Source organism: Trachypithecus francoisi, unplaced genomic scaffold (genome assembly GCF_009764315.1).
Source record: "Trachypithecus francoisi isolate TF-2019V2 unplaced genomic scaffold, Tfra_2.0 Lachesis_group1, whole genome shotgun sequence".
Taxonomy (NCBI): domain Eukaryota; kingdom Metazoa; phylum Chordata; class Mammalia; order Primates; family Cercopithecidae; genus Trachypithecus; species Trachypithecus francoisi.
This window is the reverse complement of record NW_022681454.1, coordinates 144,864,163-144,891,892: the sequence shown is the minus strand read 5'-3', so window position 1 is coordinate 144,891,892 and position 27,730 is coordinate 144,864,163. Positions and strand designations below refer to the sequence as shown.

The 27,730-nt window shown below is 40.4% G+C and overlaps 1 protein-coding gene across 7 annotated transcripts in view; it reads left to right on the top strand.

Moving 5' to 3' along the window:
• The window catches only part of NR3C2 (nuclear receptor subfamily 3 group C member 2), a 376,656-nt gene that overhangs the window by 310,589 nt on the left and 38,337 nt on the right, over positions 1-27,730 (top strand). For all 7 annotated transcript variants that reach the window (XM_033215444.1, XM_033215442.1, XM_033215443.1 and 4 more), the window contains one exon: positions 23,098-23,228. In XM_033215444.1, the coding sequence (XP_033071335.1) occupies positions 23,098-23,228 (131 nt within the window). The remainder of the gene's footprint in view (positions 1-23,097; positions 23,229-27,730) is intronic.

The window sequence follows — 27,730 nt, the reverse complement described above, 5'->3', positions numbered from 1 at the left end:
TGTTCTAGGCAGTGGGAATACAACAGTAAACAAAATAAGATTCCCTTCCTTCGTGGGGCTTACAGTCCAGTGGTAGGTATAGGTGGGTGACATAGCAGAAACAGTGGAGGCGGCATTGTGAAACAGTCCTGCCTGCAGCGCTGCTAGAGAGCAGGGCTTGGACCCCATCCCTGATACTTGTATATGACAACACCAAAAATGGCACTTAAAATAATATGTCGTTTCAGTGAATTTCCTCAAGGGCTTTACTAGTGCCCTTGGTTAGCCACATTGGCCTCCTTTTGTTGCATTGAGGATCCAAACTCATTCTTAACTCGATGTCTGTTCTCTGTGCAGGAAGATGGCTCTTTCAAGCCTTCTTGTCTCAGCTCTAAATATTTCTTGTTCAGACAGATTTTGCCTGATCATCTGTATTAGGCTGTACTTGCATTGCTGTAAAGAAATACCTGAGACTGGGAAATTTATAAAGAGAGGAGATTTCATTGGCTCATGGTTCTACAGACTGCACAGGAGGCATAGCACCGGCATCTGCGTCTGGGGAGGCCTCAGGAAGCTTCCCATCCTGGCAGAAGATTAAGGGAGAGCAGGCACATCACATGGCGAAAGCAGGAGCAAGAGAGAGAGGGGAGGGGGGTGCACCACACACTTTTAAATGACCGCTGTCACCATGGAGGACAGCATTTAGACCAAGGGGATGGAGCTAAACCGTTGATTAGAAATCCACCCCCGAGGCTGGGCATGGTGGCTCACGCTTGTAATACCAACACTTTAGGAGGCCCTGCGGGTGGATTGTTTGATTGCTACTCAGGAGTTCGAGACCAGCCTGGGTAACATGGTGAAACCCTGTCTCTACCAAAAATACAGACAATTAGTCGGGTGTGGTGGTGCATGCCTGTGAAGGCTGAGATGGGAGAATCACTTGTGCGCAGGAGGTGGAGGTTGCAGGGAACCGTGATTGTGCCACTGCACTCCAGCCTAGGTGACAGAGTGAGGCCCTTTCAGGGGCGGGGGATGGGGAAGAAAGAAAGAAGTGCACCCCTGAGATCCAGTCACCTCCCACCAGGCCTCACCTCCCAGCAGGCCCCACCTCCAACACTGAGGATTACAATTTAACATGAGATTTAGAGGGGACACATAACCAAACTATATGATCAAGGATCTGTAGATCCTAGAGCTGTCCATCAGATCTAGAATACACTTCTGCCACTTCCCTCCCCATTTTATCATATTTCTATTTTCCCCTTAGTAACCCTCCTGCCCCCATTAGCGTAGGCTCTGAGAGGGCAGGAACCTGGCCTGTCTGATTTACCTTTGCGTTGCTAGCTGCTAGAATACTGCCTGGCATTAGTTAAGTGCTTGATGAACTAATTAATTTTAAAATGCTATTTTCAGCATATTTCCTGCTGCTTCTCTGCATACACTCCACACCAGCCAAATTAACCTTTCTCTTCCCTAGGTCTTTCTACTGCTGTGCCTTGCTCCTAATACTTCCCTTCTCCCTCAAGCCCAACCCAAAGCATACTTTCTCGCTGCCAACTTGTCTTACCGTTAAAGAATGATGTCCCCTCATACACTCTATAGCAGGGGTCCCCAGCCTTTTGGGCACCAGGGGCCAGTTTTGTGGAAGACAATTTTCCACAGACCTGGCAGGGTGTGGGGATGGTTTCAGGTTGAAACTGTTCCACCTCAGATCATCAGGCATTAGTTAGATTCTCATAAGGAGCATGCAGCCTAGATCCCTCACATGCCCAGTTCAACTAGGGTTCACAGTCGTATGAGAATGTAATGCTGCTACTGATCTGACGGCTCAGGCAGTAATGCTCACTCGCCTGCTGCCCACCTCCTGCTGTGTGGCCCATTTCCTAACAAGCCATGGACTGTAATACAGTCTGTGACCCCAGGCTTGGGGCCCCCTGCTCTATAGTACTTCTTTTATATCTCAATCATTTGGTACTTACTGTGTCTATATATGGTTTTTACTCTAGGTGTACTGTAAATGCCTAGAGCACAGAAAAGATACTTGTTAAAGTTATCCATAGTGTCTAGCAAAATGTGTGTGTGTGTGTGTGTGTCTGTGTGTGTGTGACAGAGAGAGAGAGAGATGGAGTCTCACTCTGTTACCCAGGCTGGAGTGCACTGGTGTGTTCTCGGTTCACTGCAAACTCTGCCTCCTGGGTTCAAGTGGTTCTCCTGCCTCAGCCTCCTGAGTAGCGGGACCAAAGACACCTGCCACCATGCCCAGCTAATTTTTTGTATTTTTAGTAGAGATAAGGTTTCACCATGTTAGCCAGGCTGGTCTCAAACTCCTGACCTCAAGTGATCCACCCACCTTGGCCTCCCAAAGTGCTAGGAGCCACCATGCCCGGCTGCAAAAATACATGTAACTGGCACTCGGTGACTGTTTTTGGTTTGTTAATGTGTGCTCTTTCTGGCACATGGGTCAGAACCCAATTCCCTGATGTGGATTGACCTTACAGTGTTTTAGAGGCTTAACATATAAACTTAATGAAAAAGATTCAGTTTTGCAAACTTCTTTAAATTTTACTTCAAGAGTACTACTGTATGTTAATATTCCATGTATGATATTTCTTATAGCGTTCTTGAGAAATTTCCTAAGGAGTTAATGAAGCTGGGTAATTGTCAGGATAGTATGAAATTAAAGCAAAACAAATACGAAACTGCAAATGGAATAAACTGTTTAAGCTATATATTACTACATTGGGATCAGATAGAGTAGTAATGATGCAAGAAATATATCCAAGCTTTATTCTGGCTAACTAGAGGGAGCTATTTTTCATTTTTAATAAAAGTCTAAAACAGTTTAAGATCATATATTGTCTCTAAAAGGCTTAGTGTAGCTAATATTAGCATATTGCTTTTTATTTCCGTTAACATCTCTTGAGACCTTGGTCTCTTCAGCTAAAAATATTCTTCTTTTCTATATAAAATAAAGTTCCTGGAGTAAATTTCTTTCTTTTTTTAAATTTTGTAGAGATGGGGTCTCACTGTGTTGCCCAGGCAGCGTAGTGGCACGACAGTTCACTGCAGCCTCGATCTCCTGGGCTCAGGTGATCCTCCTGCCTCAACCTCTCAAGTAGCTGGGACTGTAGGCACATGCCACCACAACTGGCTAATTTCTTCCTATTTTTTTAGAGACAGGGCTTCACTCTGTCACCTAGGCTGGAGTGCACTGGCGTGATCATAGCTCATCGTAACATCAGACTCCTGAGTTCAAGCAGCCTTCCCATCTCGGGCTACCAAGTAGCTGGGTTTACAGATATGAGACACCACGCCCAGCCTGGAGTAGATTTCTTTACTGAAAATTTGGTAAATGGGGGAAAATTATTTTTATGCAGTGATTCTATTCCCAGATAGGGCAGGTGCAATGGAATGGGCCAGTCAACTCTAAAACAAAGAAGGGCTCCAGACTCCCCCCTTGACACAGGCCACAAGACCTAGAAATAGTAGCTTTGCTGGCACTGCTCTGGATTGAAGAAGGGGAACACACTTGAATGTGTCTTGCTGCTTAAAGCATTTTATGAACTTCTGTCTTTAGACATTTCTAGAACGGAAACTGAACCACATGATTATTTTTTATTATATCCCATGAGAGATGATTTTTGTTTTATAATTTTCCCCTTTTCCACCCATGAACCCCAAGCTTATTTAATAGGGTCATGTTGGGGAGGGCTCTCAAAAGGTTATTTAACTTTCCCTGGGTTCTGGCATCTGACACTATTCTGAAAGAAACAAGTGGAGGATGAAGGGAAACAAACAAGAAGGTCATATTTGGAGACCCTCGGCCTCCTTATGAAAGCACACTTGTGCACCTGGATCAGGGGAGCTGCAGTAGGAGTGTTGTACAAGCCAACATACATACCTACAGGTATGACAGCCTTGTATAACATCATCATCAAAGACATCATCTGTGTCCCTGTCCCTTGAAGTAGACACCACTTCAACAGAAGCAGTAGAATTAGCAGTTTAGAACTTCCTCACTTCCTGTCCGCTGCAGCTGTATATCAGTCTCCACTTACCTTGGCACTGCAGTGCAAAAGTAACTGATAATCAAGTAGTTTAGGGGTAGATCTGAAGGATTCTGAGCTGATGCTGAAAGCTTATGGAAGGTGTCATGCTAAATACTCTCTCCAGTACTTCATTTTATTTAATCCTCACAACTCTGTGAGGCTGGAATATATTATCCTGCTTTTAAAGATGAGGAAAGCCCAAAGTTTTGAACACAGGTGTCTCTCTGTCCAAAGCTCAGAATTTTTCAGCTATAAAAAGGCTTCTACCTTGACTGTGGAATTTGGATTTTCAGGCAGTTACACACAGTATAGAGCTTTGGAGCTTAATAATGGTTTCAGACATGATATATATTTGAAACTCTTACTGGCCAATCATCATTGTCCATATTGTACTGCAATAACACAGTCCCTGAGTCTGGGTAATTTGAAGAACCATGATTTATTTCTTACAGTTATAGAGGCTGAGAAGCCTCAGATCAAGGGGCCTACATCTAGCGGGAACCTTCCTGCTGCATCATCTCATGGTAGAAGGCAGAAGGGCGAGAAAGAGAGAGAAAGAGAATGTGCATGAGCGCAAACGGTGCTGAAACTTGCTTTTATAACACATCCTCTCTCAAGATGACCCACTCCTACGAGAACATTAATCCATCCATGAGGGCGGCATGACCTAGTCACCAATTATTAGGCTCCACCTCTCAACACTGTTGCATTTGGGATTAAGTTTCTAACACATGTACTTTGGGGTACGTACTCAAATCATACCACTAATCATTTATCATCTTTCATAAGAATTATCCTTTAAGTGAGATGGCCAGGCACCGTGGCCCTGTAATCCCAAAACTTTTGGAGGCTGAGGTGGCCAGATCGCTTGAGCTTAGGAGTTCAAGAACAACCTAGGGAACATGGCAAAACCCTGACTCTATAAAAAGTACAAAAATTAGCCAGGTGTGGTGGCACGTGTCTGTGGCCCGAGCTACTCAGGAGGCTGAGGTAGGAGGATCCACCTGAGCCCAGGGAAGTTGAGGCCACAGTGCGCCGAGATCACACCACTGCACTCCAGCCTGGGCAACAGGGCAAGACCCTGTCTCAAAAAAATAAAATAGGTGAGAGAGACATACCCAGTATATAAACCACACAAATAAGAAATAAAGTGTTCTTAGAAAAACTGGAACTTTGGTTCATATTTTAAATTATTTCTCCATATCTGTTTTTCTTCCTTTCTGATTTCAAGGCGGTACTTAAGAGCTCAATTGTTGAAGATGTAAGGCCCAGTCCCTAATATTGTCGTTAATGAGCTCATGTTGTTGAGTGAGTGAGCCTTCGTTTCCCTTCTACAGAATGAGGGAATTAGCCCAGACCAGCAGTTTGTAAACAGTGTGTTCTCAGGACCCTTTTACACACTCAGATCATCAAGAATCCCAACAAGCTTTTCTTTATGTAAGTTATATCTATTGATATTTACCCAGATTAGAAATTCGAACAACTTTTCTAAAATATTGATTTATCAATTTGTTTTAAAAGAAACATAAAGCCATCACATATGATATAAATAACATAAAACATGAATATTTTTATGAAAAACAACTTTTTTCAAAAAAAAAAGTGAGAAGAATGGCATTGTTTTGCCTGTTTGCAAATTCCTTTAATCTGGCATTCTCTCTTCTGCTTCTTACATTTAGTCTGTTGTGATGGGTTGTTTTGGGGGAGGTATATGAAAAAAATTTAGCTTCACCCAGATACATAGTTAGAAAAAAGAGGATCTAACAGACACCTTGAAAGGGTTTTGGGGACACCCTGGCGTCCTCAGACCACACTTTGAGAAATGCTGGACTAGATGACCTTTAAAACCCAACCCAGACTCGAATTCCACCTGGCTTTGGTGAAGCCTCACTGAAGATCTGAATCTGTTTCCTCATTCAAGAAAGACTTAATGTATATACCAGATGCCGAAAAATCAAAGCTAGATAGAACATAGTCCCTGAAAGGGCTCATAGTCTAGTAGCAAAATACTTACGGAGCCTACCACATGCCATTTACTATACTTGACGCTTTTGTATGAATCATCTGATTTACAGACAATTATATTTTGAAGCAGATGTTATTGTCACTCTTTCATAAATGATGCAGAGAGAGATCCAATAAATTACTTAAGATCACATCATACTGAGAGATGGGCCTCAGGTCTGAGCCTAGGACTCCCCTCACAGCGTGTGCTGTTTTCGTTATACCGCATTTCTCCTGTGTCTGCTGAATAATAGAGATGGAAGTGTCTCACAGGTCCCCTCTACCTTCCTATGGTTACGATTATATAGTGCTACTGTACCAGTGAGATAACTTGTTCTCATAGCTTTGAGAATGTGTCGTTAGAATATGTCCAAAAAAAAAAAAAAAAGAGGAGTAGTACAGTATTGTAAATGAATATCCTAATCACTTCCCCTAAAGTGAGATTAAATTCTCTTTATTTTTACTATTTAGCTAAAAGATGAACAATAACCAGCATTTCACCAGTCAGAAATAAATATTGAAACTATCTACACTGTGGTGGCTATTGTAAGGAATCAAAAGAAATGAAACATAGAACTTCCATCCTCTAGAATTCTAGAGTGTAGCTGGTGAGTTACTGGACAAGTAACACCTAAATGCATAAATAGTGGCCCAACAAGGTGAAGACAAGTGACAGGTGACAGGTGTTATGAATGGGCACTCCAGGAGTTTAAAAAGCAGGTGGCAGCTACTCAGAAGGCTGAGGCAGGAGAATCGCTTGAACCTGGGAGGCAGAAGTTGCAGTGAGCCGAGATTGTGCCATTGCACTCCAGCCTGGGGAACAAGAGTGAAACTCCATCTAAAAAAAAAAGCAGGTGGTTCTTCTGGACTACAGTGGTCAAGGAAAGCTGCTGAACAAAACTGTGTAGCTGGAAAGGCCATGTTGTCCTCCAAGAGGGTTAGAATTGGATGGGTATTATGAAGCGGGTGGTACGATCCAAGCGTGAGATGCTGTACCTGAGCAGGAAAGGGGATGGGTCTCTGCAATCCAGAGTTGAAGCTGTCAAACCACAGGGCCAAAAGAACTGCGGGCTTCAGCTTCAGAGGGACAGAGCCATTTCTTTCCCCCTCTCCTCTCCTTTTGTTCCCTCACCACTTCGGCTTCCCTTCCTTTTCTCCATGACTGGTCCCCCATTCTTTCTCCTCATTTTTCTGTTTCTGCTTGACCCTTTCTCTTTCTTTTCCTTTTGCTCTATAGCCCTTCCTTATCTCATGTAGACTGAGGGGGATGGTGTCACTTTTATTGAATAAAAATGCTACCATCCCATTGTCTTACCTTTGAAATTAGGCATGTTAAGGCTTTTCCAGAGAGAGAACACAGACTGGACAAAGTTGTTGTTTTGTTTGTTTGTTTTTCAAACTTCAGTATGAACTTCTGTGCTCTTTTCTTTGAGATGGTTGCTCTAAATTGAAAACTTTGTTTTGCAGCTCCACCAGTCTTGGTCTTAAAATCATTGAAATTTAAAATCATTGAAATTTCAGTTCCAGAAATTACTCAGAGGAATGATTTTTCTTTATTATTTTTTTTTCCCCGATGGCTTGTCCTAGTTTGTTTGTGCCACTGTTCGCAAAGTACCTGAGACTTAGTGATGTATAAACAATAGAAATTTATTTTCTTACAGTCCTAAATTTAGGCTGAGAAGTTCAAGTTGCAGGTGCCAGCAGGTTCAGTGTGTGGTGAGAGCTGCCATCTCCTTCCAAGATGGCACCTTGTTGCTGCTTCTACCAGAGGAAAAGAACACCATGTCCTCACGTGGCAGAAGGGATGGAAGGGCCAAACTCATCCCTCTCAACCCCTTTAATAAGGGCCCTAAGCCCATCCATGAGGGCTCTGCTCTCACTACTTGATCTCTTCCTACAGGAGGTGATTGTAGCGGGTGATTGAGAGGTGGAGCCTCCTACAGGCCTCACCTCTTACTAGCATATTGATAATTAAGTGACAATATATGAATTTTGAGAGACACATTCAAACCATACCACTGCTGTTCCTTCTCCTTGTTACAGAAAACATTGCTGCCTAGTGGCTCCCCCTGCCCCCTTTTCTTCCCTCTCACATTCTGCCACCCTCCAGTTCTTTGTACAAAGCATCACAGTGAAAGAGGGCTTGGATTGCACTTGCCTCTCTCTCACAAGATTGCCAAGAGCCCAGTGCTTTACTCAAGAATCACAGGGAGGGTCGGATGTGGTGGCTCACGCTTGTAATCCCAGCACTTTGGGAAGCCGAGGAGGGTGGATCACCTGAGGTCAGGAGTTCGAGACCAGCCTGGCCAACATGGAGAAACCCCATCTCTACTAAAAAAAAAAAAAAAAATACAAAAATTCGCCGGGCATGGTGACACACGCCTGTAATCCCAGCTACTTAAGAAGGCTGAGACAGGAGAATCGCTTGAACTCGGGAGGCACAGGTTACAGTGAGCTGAGATTGCGCCACTGCACTCCAGGCTGGGCGACATAGCGAGACTCTCTCTGAAAAAAACAAAAAAAAAAAGAAAAGAAAATCACAGGGAGCTAACAGTTTTAAGGTGTTGTCCTTAACTAACACTCACTGCTTCTAAGCAATGAACATAAAAAACCAACAAATCATTTCTCATTAAAGAGAAACTGCACCGCTACTTAGTTCTGATTAGAGGAAGTTCACAGAATTTCGAGGTAGAGAAGGTTAGAAAATGTCACTTTTACCCCTCATCTACCTTGAAAAGGAATTTCACACAAGTGGATTAAGAGGATAAGAAATATTTAGGCTATGCATTGAATAATCAGTGTGTTCATGTCATTTCGTGTGCAGCTGTAGCGTGTGTTTCAGTGTTGATGTTTATGGGAAATGAGCGTCACTGGTGGTATGGTGGTCTGGTGGTGTTACACTTATTTCACCCAGTCATGAATGATGCAGTTGTTCATAATGTCCTGAACAAAATCTGCTTTGTGACAGATGTTCAGAATCAGTAATAAGAAAGGACACGTGGCTAATCTCTAATAAATTAATTGAGTTGGACATCACTCTTCTATTCAGGCAGATGATGTATCAGCTTTTAGATGATTCCAATAGAAGAAACTACCTTTCCTACAGAACTGTGGCATCCAGAAGTGTTTTCTAGGGTATACTTTGATTAATGAATTTAATCATGTCTGTGATGACAGAGTCTCTGGAGCTTTAACTGTGTTCTTCTTCCAAAGTAAGAAGAAAAGGTAGAAAGCAAGTGTGTTCACTTTATTGGATCACAGATTTCAAGATAGAAAAAGGAATTGGTGATCCTATAAAGTGAGCACACACCTTCTTTCCACCTTCCTTGTCCCCAACCCAACACATTCACACACTGCTAAAATCACATCTGCCCATGTGAGCCACTCTCTGCTGTGGCCTTGGAGGCACAATTGTGCACCTAGATTTTATCAGAGTTAATGTCCTTCTCTACACCATCCTGTGCCAGCTTCTGGTTACTGGAGTAATGTGACTTTTGCTTTAGGAAGAGTATGACTCCATGAGTTGTTGGTTAATACATATCTTTCATTGTAGTAGGAAAAAGTAATTTCCTGTCACCCTTTACCCAAACAATAGTCTGGTAACGTTTCTAAATTAGCATTTAACTATTGAATTTCAAGAATGTGAACAAAATTATCAAGTAAAGGAATCCTACCTTTTTACATCCCCGTTTTATAAGTGAGGAAACAGTAGTCGTTTATTGAAAGTAAGCAGTGTCTTTACGTTTATACCCAAAATGTCCCTGTATGAAGCAATAATAACTCACCAAATGTTTTCTGTCTTCTGTATAATCATCTGAGATCTGCATACCATTAAATTTTCAGAAATTTAGTATTAAAATCTACAGCCTAGCCTACAAATATGAGGCTTGATAGTGAAAAAAATACTTCACTAGAGAATTTTTTTTTTTTTTTTTTTTTTTGAGACAGGTTCTCACTCCTGTCGTCTAGGCTGAAGTCCAGTGGCCCTATTGTGGTTCACCATGTCCTCAGCTTCCTGGGCTCAGGTGATCCTCTCATCTCAGCTTCCCAAGTAGCTGGGACTATAAGGACCCACATCCTACTAATTTTTACATTATTAGTAGAGACGGGATCCTACTATGTTGCCCAGGTGGATCTTGAACCCCTGGACTCAAGTGATCTGTCTGCCTCAGCCTCCCGAAGTGCTGGGATTACAGGCATGAGCCATTGCACCTGGCATTGAGAATGTTGTTCTTCTGTTTTCTTTCCGTGGATGCAGCAACTCTGGCAATAAATCTTAACATAGCATTTATTAAGTGATCATGAGTCTCCAAGCTTGCTCTTGGGTGTTTTAACCATAATACAGCAGTTAAGAGACCAGAATCTGGGAACAGACAGCCTGGATTCAAATCCTAGAGTGCTGTTTTCAGTGAGGTTTGACTCCCTTTCCAAAAAATTTCTTGGAATAAGCAAATCATAGTCTAGTTGACACTTACAGCTTGTTCTTCTATCAAAGCCATATATAAACTGTCTCAGCAAAACCTAGAATTTAAAAATTTAGTTTACTAAATCTTAAAACATCCAATGATACTAGAATGGCCTCTGGTAGTAGGCTCTTCTAGTAAGAATTCAGTGCTAGGCGTATTCATGGATTTCCCTGTACCAAGGCCCCTAGTATCTGTATAGATATTATCCAGTAAACTATGTTCCTTTTTAATCTCCTACAGTTTGCTCTTTGTCTTTCTTACTTTAGTGTGTGGTGTCTAGATACATATCTCAGAGACAGATGTGCCTCGCATGATACAATAAGCAGTCCTGAAAAGTTGCTTAGAAATCACTTTTTTAAGTGAATTGTATTGGTACTGGCCTTCCTGGGGAAATTCACAGTTCAGAGAATACTAAGATTAAACCTTTGGTCAAGCAAAACATTTTTGTAATGTGATTTATCACAGATACCCCCAATTTTAACTTTCTCTGAAATCTGAATTTTACAGTGGATTATGGCTACACGTTTTCTTTCCTGCACTAAAGACATATATCCTTGTACCCTGAAGAAACCACTGACTATATAAGTTATTTTAAAATCTACTGTATAAAGGAATGTTTTTAAAAATACTATACATAGGATGTATGGTTTAAAAATTTTTTTTTCCAGACTTTTGGTACCACCAGAGGTAAATTACAGTTGCCATATAACAAGGCCCATTCTACATTTTTGGGTTATCACGTGTTATTCTGATCTGTGTAACATGCATTAAAGTCAGTGGATATTGTGATGTTGAAGTCCAAGGAGAGTTGTATGAAAGCATATCTCTTCTGGAACATCAACTAAGGTGATAAAATACTGAATTAGCTTTTAACTATTACTAGAATTGATCATGCAAAATTAAGAGAGAATGGATGAATGTTGTGGACACCAATGGGACATTAGTCTGTCTAACACGTTAGTCCAGTAACGTGTTAGAAATGCAGACCACAGTGGCATTCTCGGGTGATTTCTACACCTCATGGCTGAGTTCTACCCTGGTTACAAATAAACTCTGCAAGTACTATAAAAATGAACAGGTGTCAGAACTGCAGCTAGTAAAATGGTCCTTCACAGATATATCTTGTCCGTTAAGGAAAAATTAATAAGACTATAAAAAAATTAAAAACAGTAAACTGGAATAATTTGAATGTTCAAATTGGGGTCATTTTTATTCTAATTGAGGTTTGGAAGAAAAAACCTGTTTTTCTGCATGCTGTTTTTTTAGGAATATAATAAGCCCGAGACATGGACCATCTGTTATACTGACCACGTAACAAGATGTTAGATTTATTCAGACAGGATGCAGTTTGCCGTATCAGATGTAAGGTCTGTTCTTTCAGGTTGGCTGTGATTACGTGTGTGCACCACACCAGTCAAGTTATTTATTTCTCTGTTGCAAGATTGACACTATTGCTGCCTACTTCTAGAGGCACGCACACACATTCCTAGAGGCAGTTTACTGAAGTAATGAATAGTATGTTAACAAACATGTTTATTGAGAGGCCTCCTCTTGAGATTCCAGAGACTTCAACCCTGATTGAACACAACAAAACAACCTTTGTTTTGTTTATATCTACAAAGAAAAGAACAGCTGAAAGTCTATGAAATATGTTGATTTACCTGTTCCTGTTTGTTGCCAGATATTTTATTATCACTCACATAATTGTTGACCGATACACCATACAAAAATCAGTCATAGAAAGATATGTACCCCACTATCCAGAAGAGTACACAGACCTTCAGAATGACCAGAGCTATGTAGAGCTTAATCCAAGGGCTAATGTGAAATATTTCAAAGGCTGCTTTTTGTAGTTCCTTCTTAAATAAAGTGATGTCTTACACACCTAAAAGGTGTTTAGTTGACAAGGTACAGTTCAGTGCCATATTACTAAAGGATCTTACGTTTAAAAATGTCATTGTACTTTTCATAGGTTCCCATAGGTGGAAGAGTTGGGAACCTCTTGTGCTTTGGCATTTATAAAATCAGCTGATGTGAAAGGATTACATTTATTAAATGTGAGTTTGTGGAAACAGAAAGGAGTGATAAAGGTAGTTCTATTTTCTTTCCCCTTTAGAGTACCAAAACTATATCAAAAAGGTCTTTGAGGAACTATTTCTGAGTGACTTTTTGAAATCGTAGTTTATTAAAGAATTCTTACCCCGCATGCTTTCCAAAAGCATTTAGCGTAGCTTGCAGTAAAAGCACAGATACAGTAAAACTAAAAACCATTCAAGACACAAAAAGGCAAAAAGCAAGTACCTAAAACAGAGAGTAAGACAGATATTTTGTATATTATAAAAGACGAAAGAATGAATCACCTGAATGCGAACAGAAGTTGCATTATTAAACACAAATATTAGTTTCTTAATCAATCTCAAATAAAGTATAGCCTGGGTGCGGTGGCTCACACCTGTAATCTCAGCACTTTGGGAGACTAAGTGGGAGGCAGATCACCTGAGGTCAGGAGTTTGAGACCAGCCTGGCCAACATGGGGAAACCCCATCTCTACTAAAAGTACAAAAATTAGCCAGGCACGGTGGCACAGGCCTGTAATCCCAGCTACTTGGGAGGCTGAGGTGGGAGAATCACTTGAACCAGGGACGTGAAGGTTGCAGTGAGCCGAGATCGTGCCACTGCACTCTAGCCTGGGTGACACAGTGAGACTCCATCATAAATGGATTATGGGTTGTAGAGATTCTTGGTTTTCTAATTTTCAAAACATTTTAGTTGTGATTAAAAAATACATATAACAAAATTTGCCTTCTAACCCTTTTTATGTTTACAGTTCAGTAGTAGTATTATATTGACGTGCAACCAGTCTCCATAACTTTTTCATCTCGCAAAACTAAAGCTGTACTCACTAAACTAATTCTGCTTTCCCACCTCCCCCCAGCCCCTGGTAACCACCGTTTTACTCACTGTTTCTATGAGTATGACTACTTTAGATAGCTCATATAAGTGAAATCATGCAGTATTTGTCTTTCTCTGACAGACGTATTTCATTGAGCATAGTAGGAAGGTTCATCCATGGTGTAGCATATGTCAGAATTTCCTTTTTTGAGACTCAATATCCCATTGTATACATGGTCCTCATGTGTATCCATGTATCTGTCAGTGAACACTTGGGTTGCTTCTATCTTTTGCCTATTGTGAATAGTGCTGCTGTGAACAACAAATAACCCCTCAATGGCCTGCTTTCACTTCCGGCAGATTCATTAAGTAGAAGTTAGCATTAAGAAAGAAGCTTTTTCCAGGCCTACAGTTCAAGGCCCACGTATCACGTGAGTCTTAATAAGAATGATCAGTAACAAAACATGGAAGTCATCTTCAGAATCCATCTTGCAAAGATGCAGAGTTTTTCTGCAAAGGGCTATTTCTTGGCAAAGTTCAATGGAGGCATAATGTTAAATAATGTTTGCAAAATGCACTGCTTTAGAGGCCTGCCTGTGTGACTTCCTAGTGGTCTAGCCAAATTTCAGGGGTAACACCTTGGAAGACCATTAAGGAGTTGCGTGGTAAGCATGCCCCTGAAACTAGCCAACTCAAAGGTGAACTCAACTGAGCCCTTGACAAGATCAAGGCAACCTCAGAATAGAGGTTGCTGATGAGAACCTGGAATGAGAACCTGGAATGGATGGGAAGTTTAAACCATCCTGCAGATTTAGACACTGGAAGGTGGAAGAGCCTCGCTTGTCTTCTCACTGTGGTGGATGGCCACCACATGAAGTGTCCATGAAGGTGTTTAGACTCATACTTAGAGCTCCCGAGTTCTGCAGACGTTCATAGCCTGGAATGCTTTGTAGTTTGGGCTTATCAGATATCTACTTCTGTCAAAGTACAACATGACTATGATGCTACGATTACATTTAATTTGGAGAAATAATTTCTCAAATCAACTACTTCCAGAAGGACTTCCAGATACCCTAATGGTAAGCCAGTACCTAAAAAACAAGAGTGTTCCTTCTGACAGCCATTGGCTGATAGGTTCAATAGACTCGTCTTATAATGTGAAATAGGGCGACATGGTTGACATAATGATGGTAAGATAGCATGGGTGGGTCCTGTAGATAAAAGAGTTGTTCAGATTGTTTAGGTGCTCAGTTAAAAGCAGGCAGCCAGCACCCAAGTCATTTAAATTTTGAAAGCCCTACCCACACTCTGATTTTAATGGACCTTTTGTTTTTTTTTTTTTTTTTTTTTTTTTTGAGACGGAGTCTCGCTCTGCCGCCCAGGCTGGAGTGCAATGGCCAGATCTCAGCTCACTGCAAGCTCCGCCTCCCGGGTTCACGCCATTCTCCCGCCTCAGCCTCCCAAGTAGCTGGGACTACAGGCGCCCGCCACGTCGCCCGGCTAGTTTTTTGTAGTTTTTAGTAGAGACGGGGTTTCACCATGTTAGCCAGGATGGTCTCGATCTCCTGACCTCGTGATCCACCCGTCTCGGCCTCCCAAAGTGCTGGGATTACAGGCTTGAGCCACCGCGCCCGGCCTAATGGACCTTTTCTAATTGCCACTATTCTTACATGAATTAAACCCCATTTCTAACCCCAAATTCTCTCCAAAGCAAGAAAAAAATACTGTCTAACTCCCATTATTCACTTTAGTCCCAAGTGAATCAGATTTGGAGAAGTTAGATAATTTTAACTTAATATTTTAAAACTATTTCCAAATGATCATATTATTTTAGTTTAGTACAATAGATGTTCTAAGAGAAGACTAGATGAAGTTATAGCTACAAATAAAATTGGCTTCTTCATTTGAGAAAATTTCAAGTTTACAAAACTATTGAAGTATTTTTTAAAAAATATTTTAGAACTATTGTCATAGATTTTAACCCAACCTCTGGAGTGGGTCTCTAGAACCACTTTGGCGGCTGTGTTTATTTATCCAAAAGTAAAGTTTTTATTCTGTTGCTACAAATAAGAAGATATTTAGAAATGACTGACATGTGCAAGTATATTAGTACTCACGGTTCTTAAGTAGAGACTAGCAGCCATCAGTTACTCAGGTCTGATATTCACTATATGACTGTTTTCTATGGCAGTAATCTGTTACCACATTTGTATTAGTTCACTGTTCAAGGGTGACTTTTGGTCATGCATTTACTTTTGTTTTACAGAAACATTATACGAGTTTGCTCCTCTTTCCCAAAGTAGTCAGTATATTTTTACATTCTATTCAAAATGAGGTAAAATTATGACATGAATAAAAGCATGAAGCAAAGAGTATATTCTGTGATGTGATATTGCAAAATTAATACCAATATTATGCCAAAAGATTGTCCTTGTTTCAACTTCTTTGGATGTACTTTTCTATCCATTTAATTTAATTGTGCAAAAAAATGCACAATCGCACAAAAAAAATTGTGCAAAAATGATGTGATATAAAATGCATTTTCAAGATGGCCTATTTTCTTGAAATTTCAAGATATATTGAGTGCTCCGTATTTAGAGAATTCGATTTCATGCAATGGAAACAGCAATGGAATTTGAAAACCCAAAATGTTACCACATAATGGGTAGCAAAGAATAAACAAATGAGTGACTGTAATAACAAAACATTGCAGGTACTGAATAGAGGGAAAAAAGAGCCAAAAATGATTACTCAGGCTGGCACACAGAGAAAGGAAAGTACATGAGTTTTGAAGTAAAAAACCTGGGTTTGGATCCTGGCTTCACACGTACCTAAAATTCCTTATCATGAACACGAGAATAATTCCTCACAGGGCATTGTGAGATTTAGCAAGAAGAAATTTAGCTCTGGTATGTGACGGGTAATCCATAAATGATAGCTATGGCGACTGTAGAGGTTATTTAGTTAATACCTCACAAAGAGTTAAAAAGAGATGCTGTTCATACTGAAGTGGCAAAAAATGCTTTCTTTAGGTGTGTTGTCACACGTTAGTGTTCTAATCTGTTTTCAAGTGGAATCTGAAGTCTCTCTTTAACCTTTAATCTGTGTGTGGATGTTTTGTTAACACATCTGATAACAGAAATGCTCTGACATGGAGGTGTTTTGTCCTCATGTTCTACTCTAGGCAAGTTATTTCTGCCTTCTGAAAATCTATATTATCTCTGGTTTTTCCCTAGATTTGCCATCTTCTATATAGAAATAAGTTTAAAATAATAACATAATATTGTATTCCTGAAAACTCATTTTAAGACCTTGACTCCTTGGTTTGTTTCAACCAAATGATCATTGGTCTCTTAAGAAGCATTGTATTCTCTCCATGATTTCCAAATAAAGCTAACATGTGTGAAGTATAATTTAAGAGCTTCCATATAATTAGTTCATACATCCCTGCAAGATTGGAATTATTATTAGTATTCCAATTTTATACGTGATAAGCCTGAGATCTCAGATGCTACATGATTACCAGATCACAAAGCCAGCATGCTGAAAAGCTGATGGGCTGTGCCCCTCTAGGACCTGCTGGGGCAAAGCTAGGGATGCCCCGTTAAGGAATCAAATGCATATAAGCACACGTTTCAAACCGCACAGTATGAAATGCATGTTGTGTTATGCTCCACAGACATCCTGATTTTCCAATTTGCTTTACCCGCGTCACAATCTAAATCAGTCTCTCTCTCTCAAAAATTTTGTAGAACTTCATAAATGCAATATCTGATTTTGTGGCCACTTGGTAATCTTATATAAATGCTAGTATTACTTTTCCTTTATCATCATCATCATCATATGCAAATCTGTATGTTTTCATAGCCTTTAACTGTTCTCTGTTCTCTTTTCCTTTCCTTCTATCATTCATTCATGAGAAATACTTAGCAAAGACTGACACATAGCACTTGTTTATCATATTCTTTTTGACACTTACAAAAGTTAGACATGGATCCTTTCTTTAAGAAGTTTGCAGTTACCAATCAAAATGATGGAACTAAACTGAGCTTTTAATTTTTTTTAATTTTTTTGGCTCTAAACACATAGAAATTCTGCATTTTTAAAAAAAGTCTTAAATATATAGCCAAGCTCAAAAGAAATGTTTTTAAAAGGTGCAAAGCTAGGAAATTCATAGGGTGCTTTAAAGCAAAACTAATGCCACAGATGGTCCACTGACTACTGAATGCAGATATGTGCTTGAGGATGGGTATTAGAACACAAACAGGGAAAGGTGACAGGAAGCCAGACTCCAACAAGGCCAGCGCCTGAAATAGAGCCCCCTGCATAAATCTAGGGCTTGGCAAAGATTTCGCTGTCTACTAACAGGGACAATAAAACTAAACCAACCAGCCAGCATGGCAAGGAAGCTGAAAGAAATAAGAAACAGAAACCTGCACCACATAAAGTGTGGAGTCTAAATTTAAACTACATGAGTCTTGCAAAAAGTGTTTAAGCTGAGAAATTAGCATAAAAACTGCTCCAGAACAAGTAAAATGCTTATACCCATGACAGCCGCAAATGCTAAAACTCTGTAGAGTCCCATCCACAAGCCAGAACCCATGGTATTCACCTAGAAGACAATACATGCCAAAATAATACTTGTTAGATATGCATATTAGCACCCCCCAAATTTGAATAAAACATCTGAAAGAAACTATAAAATAAACATGTTTAAATATCTAGATATATAAAGGAGAAATACCTATTGAAAAGAACAGAAATGTTTGAGAGAGAATTGAATAGAGCATTTCTCAGCTTCTCAACATGAAAAATACTGCCACTAAAATTAAAACATTGTATTAAGCAGTAGATTATATGGAAAATAGATCTGAAAAAATCACCTAGGAATGCAGTACAGAGAAATAAAAAGCAAGAAAATATGAAAGAGAGGCTAATGTGGAAGACATGAGGAGAAGGTCCAACATACTGCTAACTGGAGTTTAAAAACAAAAAATAACAGGAACAGGATAGGGTGATGTTTGAAGGGACAATGACGAAAAAACATTTTAGAACTGAAGGAATACTTGCATATGCAAGTTGAATAAGGACACTGAGTCCTGAACAGGAGAAATAAAAATCAGTCTGCACCTCGGTACATCATCATGAAACTGCAGACATCATATAAATAGAGAAAAATTTTTAAAGCTACCAAAGAGAAAAATGCAGGCCACCTTCAGGAGAACGACAATTAGACTAACAGGAAATTTCCCAAAAGCAACAATTAAGGCCCAGTTGTAGTTGAATACTATCTGCAAAGTACTGCAGTAAATCACCTGTCGAGCTAGAAATCCATAGCTTTTTAAACTATCATCCAGGAATGAAGGTAAAATAAAGACATTTTCAGACAAATTGAGGCTAAAGACATGAGACATGAACTTTTGTTTTGTTTTGGAACGGAGTCTCGCTCTGTCACCCAGGCTAGGGTGCAATGGCTGACTTTGGCTCACTATTACCTCTGCCTCCCAGTTCAAGTGATTCTTCCACCTCACCCTCCTGACTAGCTAGGATTACAGGCACCTGCCATCATGCCCAGCTAATTTTTGTATTTTTGTAGAGATGGGGTTTCACCATGTTGGCCAGGCTAGTCTTGAACACCTGACCTCAGATGATATGCCTACCTCGGCCTCCCAAAGTGCTAGGATTACAAGCATGAACCACTGCACCCAACCCCTGAACATTTATCAACTAATCACTGCTGAAAGAATTACTAAAATACATTCTTCAATAAGTAAGAAATTGAACTCAGGAGTAAAGTGCAAGAAGTGAGGGTGTTCGAAGAAACACTGGGGAAATCTAAGCAGACCTGGAGTGTGTGTGTATGAGAGAAACTAGATTTAACAGTGATGACTTAAGGTGTAAAAACAGCATGTATAGCTTCTAAATCCTGTAGAACCATAGCGGAGGGGGCCTGTTGGGGGAACCCATCCCTAATATTTCAACGTAGGTTCTTTCTATTTTCCATAAGTGTTGGCTAGCTGAGAAAAAAGAGAGACAGTATAAAGAGAGGAATTTTACAGCTGGGCCACCAGGGGTGACATCACATATCAGTAGGACCATGATGCCCACCTGAGCCTCAAAACCAGCAAGTTTTATTAAGGGTTTCGAAGGGGGAGGGGGTGTAAGAACAGGGAGTAGGTACAAAGATCACATGCTTCAAAGGGCAAAAAGCAGAACTACTAATAAGGGTGTAACAAAGATCACATGCTTCTGAGGGAACAGGACAAAGGGCAAAAGCAGAACCACTGATAAGGGTCCAACAAAGATCACAAGGCAAAGGGCAAAAGCAGAACTACTGATAAGGGTCTGTGTTCAGTGGTGCATGTATTGTCTTGATATTTTTTTTTTTTTTTTTTTTGAGACAGAGTCTCGCTCTGTTGCCCAGGCTGGAGTGCAGTGGCCAGATCTCAGCTCACTGCAAGCTCCACCTCCCGGGTTTACCCCATTCTCGTGCCTCAGCCTCCCGAGTAGCTGGGACTACAGGCACCCGCCGCCTTACCCAGCTAGTTTTTTGTATTTTTTAGTAGAGACGGGGTTTCACCATTTTAGCCAGGAGGGTCTCAATCTCCTGACCTCGTGATCCGCCCATCTCGGGCTCCCAAAGTGCTGGGATTACAGGCTTGGGTCACTGCGCCCAGCCAGATAAATATTTTAAATATTTAAAATATTTAAATAACAGAAAACAGGGTTCGAGAGCAGAGAACCCATCTGACCACAAATTTACCAGGGTGGAGTTTTTCCCCACCCTAGTAAGCCTGAGGGTACTGCAGGTAACCAGGGCGTATCTCAGTCCTTATCTCAACTGCATAAGACATACATTCCCAGAGTGGCCGTTTATAGACCTACCCCAGGAACACATTCCTTTCCCAGGGTATTAATATTCCTTGCTAGGAAAAGAATTTAGCGATATCTTCCCTACTTGCACGTCTGTTTATAGGCTGTCTGCAAGAAGAAAAATATGGCTCTTTTTGCCTGACCCCGCAGGCAGTCAGACCTTATGGTTGTCTTCCCTTGTTCCGTAAAAATCACTGTTATTCTGTTCTTTTTCAAGGTGCACTGATTTCATATTGTTCAAACACACATGTTTTACAATCAATTTGTACAGTTAACATAATTATCACAGTGGTCCTGAGGTGACATACATCCTAAGCTTACGAAGATAACAGAATTAAGAGATTAAAGACAGGCATAAGACATTTTAAAAGTATTATTTGGGAACTGATAAATGTCCATATTAAAATGAAATCTTCACAATTTATGTTCCTCTGCTGCGGCTCCAGCTGGTCCCTCCATTTGGGATCCCTGACTTCCCACAACAGGAGGCTAAAAATCTAGATCAATCCAATGAAAGGAAAAGAAAGAGAAAGAAGGGAAAGAGGAAGGAAAGTAAGTTAAAATGGTAGAGAACATCCAAACTTGTCAGTAATCATGATAAATAAAAACAGATTAAACTGAGTTATTAAAATACAGAGACTCTCAGATTTCTGAATCCAGCCTTTTATGTTTAGAAGATATATGTGAAATATAATTACATGGCAAGTTTGAAACTAAGGGATCAAAAGAAAGGTGGACAGCACACCTGGCAAGTTCTAAACAGAGCAAGAAAAAGAGGCAGAGAGCGAGAAAAACAATGTGAAGATCAGACAACATTTTTAAGGCACAAAATTATTAGGAATAAAAATGGTGTTACTCAGTGCAAGAAGGAAAAAAATGGGTAAATGTGGTAAAGATATGAAGAGTCAAATCACCACAGAAGATACCCAAATGATGAGTAAATGCTGAATCTACTGGTGATAATGGAAATGGAAATAAAAGCAACCATGTGCTATCCATTCAACCTCCCATCAAATGGAAAAAAAATGAAATTGGATAATGGCAAGCATTGGTGGGGATGTGGAGTAAGGGCATGCTCATGCTCTGCTGGTTGGAATGAAAGCAAGAGACATGTGCAAATCTATGACTCAGAAGTTCTGTTTTCATTCTGTATCCTATAGAAATGACAAGGATATTCCTTGGGCATCATTTGTGATAGTAATAAAGAGCAAACAACCCAAGTGTCCATCAGTAGTGCAATGGATAAGTAAAATGCAATACATTCAAACAAATGAAGCTCGAAGCAGTTAAAATGAATTAACTTAGTTACCTGTATCAAAATAGATACATCTCAAAGTTATTGTTGAATAAAAATAAGTTGCAGAAAGATGTGCATATCTAATTCCAAATTTACATAAAACAAAGCAGTACTGTATGCTGTTTTTGTAGATACACACATGTGTAGTGAAATACACACATCTGAGAGGAAATGATAATCACCCAGACTGGGTGGTTCCCTTCTTGAAAGAGGAAGAGATGGATAGGATCGGGGAAGAAGGCAGAGTGAGCCTTAACTCTGCCATGTTTAATTTTTAAAAATCTGATGCACATATGGCAAAAATAGTAGCATTTGTTTACACTATTAATTCTGGATGGTAGATTCGGAAGCTCCTGCTGTTAGCATATGTGTGTGTTTAAAATATTTCCTTAATTTAAAATGGCTTCCAGCTTATTAGGGGAGAGGAAAGATATATAATAATGCAGAGAACATGTGCTGTGTTTCATTATGGGTTCCTTATAATTGGCATTCAGAGTTGAGATGCAAGAGATTTCTGCCAATTGAGGGGAGCCCCAGAATCCATCCTGGAAGAGAGATCCCCACATTGCTTTCCAGCAGACGCTGCCTGCTTTCAGTCACCCTTTAACAGATCCACCATCCAGACCTCATTTTCTGTTTCTTTGGCCTTTGTCAAGTCCTTTCCCATTTTTCACCAATAGCGTCTCTTTCACTTTTTATGGTCTGGTCGCCATGTTAGTAGTTACCCAGGGCCTTACAAAAGGTTTATTACTTTGAGGGAAAACATCTAAAAAAAAATAGTGATGCCTTGCTTACTTCTTAATCAAAGAGAAAATAATGACTTCTGTTTTTAGATAACATGGATTTTTATGGAAGCATTTAGACAGTGGTGTGAGGGTATTGTTTGGCTGTGTGTGTGGAAGTATTTGTATATGTTGTGCCAGACTCCCTTGTCATTTTTTCTCTTTATCAGAGAGATTCTATTTGGTGTTCGCACCTTTTAAAGTATTTTTTAATTTCCCTTTTAAAATATGTTGATGTAAATAGTTAATAACATGTTCCATGACCTCTGTAAGCAAGGCCCATGGAGAAATAAGATTGGTCATCCCCGGCCTGTGTTCATAGCATCTAGCCCAGTCCTTTCCTATAAGTGCTGAATATCTGTGGCTGAAAAGGAACAAGAGTCTGTGGGCTTTGCCCCAGATCACAGCATCTTCTCTGCTTTGTGGATGGTCTCACTATAACACACTAAAATCCTAATCAGTCAGTATTACTCTTGACATAAAATGAAATCATGGCATACTTTGAAAGGGTTGGTTTCAGTGCTCCTGACACATTCTCACAGGGTACAAGTAAACGGCCCAGCAGTATTGGTCTAGAAGCAATTTACCAATCACTATGAAAAGCGTCTAACTTGTCTTTAAAATACACATCTGCTCCATGCTGAAGCCAAAAGGAGAATTCTGAGTCAGATCTCTTATTAAGCTGCCTCAGGCTGCCAGTCTGGGTTTGATAATGAATCTTGCATTCTCAGACATTTTCTTCTTTTCCTTTGCAGAGAGAAGATGCATCAGTCTGCCATGTATGAACTATGCCAGGGGATGCACCAAATCAGCCTTCAGTTCGTTCGACTGCAGCTCACTTTTGAAGAATACACCATCATGAAAGTTTTGCTGCTACTAAGCACAAGTAAATTGATGCCCATCCTGGCACTGTTTCTGTATTACCAGATCATCTTCCCCATAGGGTGGTAGCCTATATTTATTGTATTCAGGTAGTTGGTACCAAAAACAAAAACAAATCAAACAGAAACATTGAAGAAATTGGAGGAAGCCTTTGACCTTTGATGAACTAAGTTACTTGCAAACTATGAAGCTTTGGTCATATGAAAGAGCATATCCCAACATTCCTTCATCCATCCAGCCACTCAATGTTTATAAAGTGTCTTTCTGTGTATAGTAGGATTGGGCAATTCAGGAAACACAAGGGTTAATGAAGCACAGTCTTTATCCTCATGGAGTTTATACTCAAAGAAAAGTTCAAGGTTTTTTTTTGTTTGTTTGTTTGTTTTTTTTGAGATGGAGTCTTGCTCTGTTGCCCAGGCCAGAGTACAGTGGTATGATCTTGGCTCACTGCAGCCTCCACCTCCCAGGTTCAAGCAATTCTCCTGTCTTGGCCTCCCAAGTAGCTGGGATTACAGGCATGTGCCACCATGCCCGACTAATTTTTGTATTTTTAGTAGAGATGGGCTTTCGACATGTTGGCCAGGGTGGTCTCAAACTCCTGACCTCTGGTGATCCACTAGCCTCAGCGTCCCAAAGTGCTGAGATTATAGGCGTGAGCCACCACGCCTGGCCAAAGATATCTTTAATACATTGGAAAGTAATTATTTACTATGATAGAGGTAAGGAATGTAATGGTGGTTCAAAGAAGGGAAGAGCACATTCAGTTCTGAGGATCTGGGGAGGGACACGTGATGCAGCTGGATCTTGGAGGGTTTTGCAAGGGCCGAAGGTTGGATAGAAGGTGTGAGATGGCATTGCCGTGAACATCAGTAGGAATGAGTGTGGACCTGTGGGGAAGTCTATATAGGCAGTAACACTTAGCGGGGAGGGGTTGTTTTGCCTTCCAATTCTTTATTTTATTTCTGTATTCATTTATTTTTTAAAGGTGCATCAAGTTATATTGGGTGGAGGAGTCATGGGGAATAAGATTGGGGAATAAGATTGGGGTGTTGATTAGACCAAAATATTCAATGTCCATTGAAGAAATCTGAACGTCATTAGGTGGGCAGAAGAGCACAATGCTGAAGGCTTTTGAGCAGTGGGATGACAGGATCAAAGCCGTATTGTATGGCTTTATAATGGGAGAGAGGCAGAGACAGAGAACTTAGCCCACTTGGAAGCACAGAGACCTGCTGGGAGCCTGTGGAAGTAATGGGGAGCATTACCATGACTGGTAGTATGATGGACAGGAGCAAGTGGAGTCCAGAAACATTGGTGAGTTGGCCTTGGCAGCTGCCTAGGAAGGGAAATAAAAGTGCTGTGGGTCAGAGTGACACAGATTTTGAGCACAGAGAAATGACTAGCCACAGTAGTGATGCCATTAATAGGAATATGTTAACATTAGGACTTGGAGTAGATTGTGTGAAGTGTAAAATGAGTTCTGGTTTGGATAGGTTAATTTTTTGATACCAACTCTGTGTCCTGATAGAAACAGCCAAAAGATAGGGAGAACTGGGGACTGGGACTATGAAGACAGGTTTGAGCATGGAGATATAAATTTGAAATTATCCTTATAGAAAATTGTAGTGTAATTCCAACGATGAGTGGGGTTACCATCGTCCAGAGAGAGCCAGTGGAGCTGTGTTACAGGAGGGTAGCAGAGGCTGCAGGACAGAGACAGAACTGTCAGAGAGGTACAGAAACGGGGAGAGTATATGGTATTGGAAGCCAGGAAGTGAGAGTTTCCAAAAGGGGTGTAACAAACAGCATGGCCTCCACAGAGAAAGTTGATAACCCTGATAGAAGGCCACTGGAGTTGACCGTTAGGCATCGGGCAGATGCTAGCATGCCAGGGACTTGCTGATTGATGAGAAGCTTTTTTGGGCTTCTGGAACCAAGTATGGGAGGAGAGAAGTTGATGGCCTAAAGTGCCAAAGGAGACAAGAGAGGACAGGATTAGCTTTGACAAGGATGTGCGGCAGTTTTAACTCCGACAGCAGCACAGGAATTTTCCAACAGAGGGGAAAGAATTTGAGGAAGCTCCCATCAGATGAGGGCGAGACCCAGAAAGATGACAGGAGACAGTGTGGAGAGGAAAACTCTGAGCCTTATGCGATGGCCACTGAGGAACCTGAGAAATGTTCTAGATGTTAAGAGCCTGAAAGGATGCCACAGCGAGTGGCATGGACTTCAGAGGAGGAGAGAGTGCCTAGTGACAACTTGGAGTATCCAGTCTGTGCCTAGCCCTTGCCATGGGTCCCTGAAACAGAGGTGTGGGAGAAGGGGCAGTGATCAGTAAAGTCACTTGGAGAAAAGGGCCAAGACTAGCCAAGGTACTCAGGATTGAATGCATATGAAGAGCTGCTGTTTGCAGCAGAGAGGGCCTGGGCCTGCGGAAAGTAAGCTGGAATCAGGTAGCGATCAAAGCAGGAAGAGGGGAGGCAGTGGTGACATGTGTAATCATCCTGCTTCACCTATGTTTGGCACCTTGCAATTTGCAAAGTGTTTTTCCATATATTATCTAATTTAATGCTTAAAATCACCTTGGGAGATTGATAGGCCTTTTCTAAAGTTGACAAAACGGAGGCACATAAGTGTGATGTGTTGAATATCCTCTATGAGCTAGGATAAAACCGATGGCTTGGGACTTTACCTCTAGTGTTGTTCCTGCTACCCTAAGAGCAGGCACCAAGAGGCTGAAAGGCAGGCAGATGGCAGGTGGCACACAATGGCAGCAGTGAGGGCGGAGAGTCCAAAAGGCAGAATCGCAGACTCCGTAGCAGAGGGGGCAAACCGGCAGTCCTGGTAGGGAGGTGGGGCCAGCAGTTCACAGCTGTGTTTTATTTGGCCAGCACAGGTTTTTGGGGTTGCTTTTGGCCTTTTGTTTTATTTTCATTGAATTCAATTGCCCGGGGCAGGGCGTGTTCTCTCCAGTTTGCCACAGGCCCCACCATTCCTCAGTAATTACACCCAGCCCCATCTCCCGCTGCTCTTGTGTTTACAACCCCTCACCTGCAGGGTCCTCCTCCTGCTCCACTCTTCACCAAGGTTTCTGTTGTTCCTGATTTATTCTTTCTGGAGTATAACTTTGGAACTATAATCTTTAAATTCACTGAAAATGATTTTACTCTTCTTCCAAGCTAGGTCATTAACCATTACTGGTTAGAAAAATGTTTAAAATTATGACAAATGGATGATAGAATATAAATGAAACATTTTTTAAAGTGCTTGTGATACTAATTCTTTATGAATGTTGACTACTCAATCTAAATTGATGTCTTATCCTTTTACATCTTTTTACATATTCACTCAGCCCATAATAGATTCTGATATCATTTTGAAGCTACTTGAATTAATTTATTAGCCCCCAAGTAGCTCAGTAGTTTGAATTCTGATTTTTTTCAATGCAGAAAAAGCAAAATGAAAAGGTAGGAAAACATAGGTAAAGCATTTTATGAACCATAAAAACTGCAGGTTTTAGTAAGCTTGTTTGGCTAATCTGTGATAGAACACATGAAAATTTTTCATCGCAGGAATGTCAGATGCACACCTGATGTCCAGTGTATCAGAGTTTTTCGGGACTGACATCAGAGGCTCTCATGTTCTTGAGGAAAGCAGGCAGACTTCCACTCCAGTTGCCTCTTTGCTCTTCTCCAGATTTTGGATGATTTCCAGCAGCTCTGCTGCATTTAATAAGTAAATTCAGAAACTCTGGGCAGAACTCCAAAATTTGAGGTTTTGCTTAAGTTCTCTTTATTTGTGGGTTTGTTTCAACTTCTAAAAAATCTGGCTGGGAAACTGGTACGCTATATTTCAGTTACAGCAATAATATATAAGTAATACTGTTTGACAAGTTGTTATAATTTTTAGAATTTTTGATCTACAACTATCAGAAATGTAAATTTGATTAATCTTAGATGTACCAAATGGTATTGAAATATAATAGTGAAACATTTATTCTACCACTAGTCAACTTTTCATGTATGGGGTGATGTCCATATAAGTATCTATAATGAAAAACTAAACATTTACTTTGTACAGTTTTATAACTTATATGCTAATCTGTGGGTGGGAAGTGTAAGATATTTGCAAACTTTTCCTGTCTTTTAGAAAGTTTTAAGTTAACGTTAAAATTTTGGTAGAAATTGGATTTATTATTTTACTATTAACATTCTGGTTATTACTATTCTTTTTTTTTTTTTACTTTTAAAATAAAGTTTTATTTTAAGGAGAAAAAATACTATTTGTTATATAATGGATAGCATTTAACATTTAATGAGAATGTCCAATATTTTAAACCATAATATTGTGGCAGCCTCAGGAATTTGTGCAGTTACTATTAGGGATTTACTTTTCCCCTCACAAAAATAGACTTAAATAAATGACAAATCAAACTTTCAACAATTAAACTCAGGAAGATTATTAACATAATAGTAGAAGTTAATTTGCAAGATAATCCATCTTTTT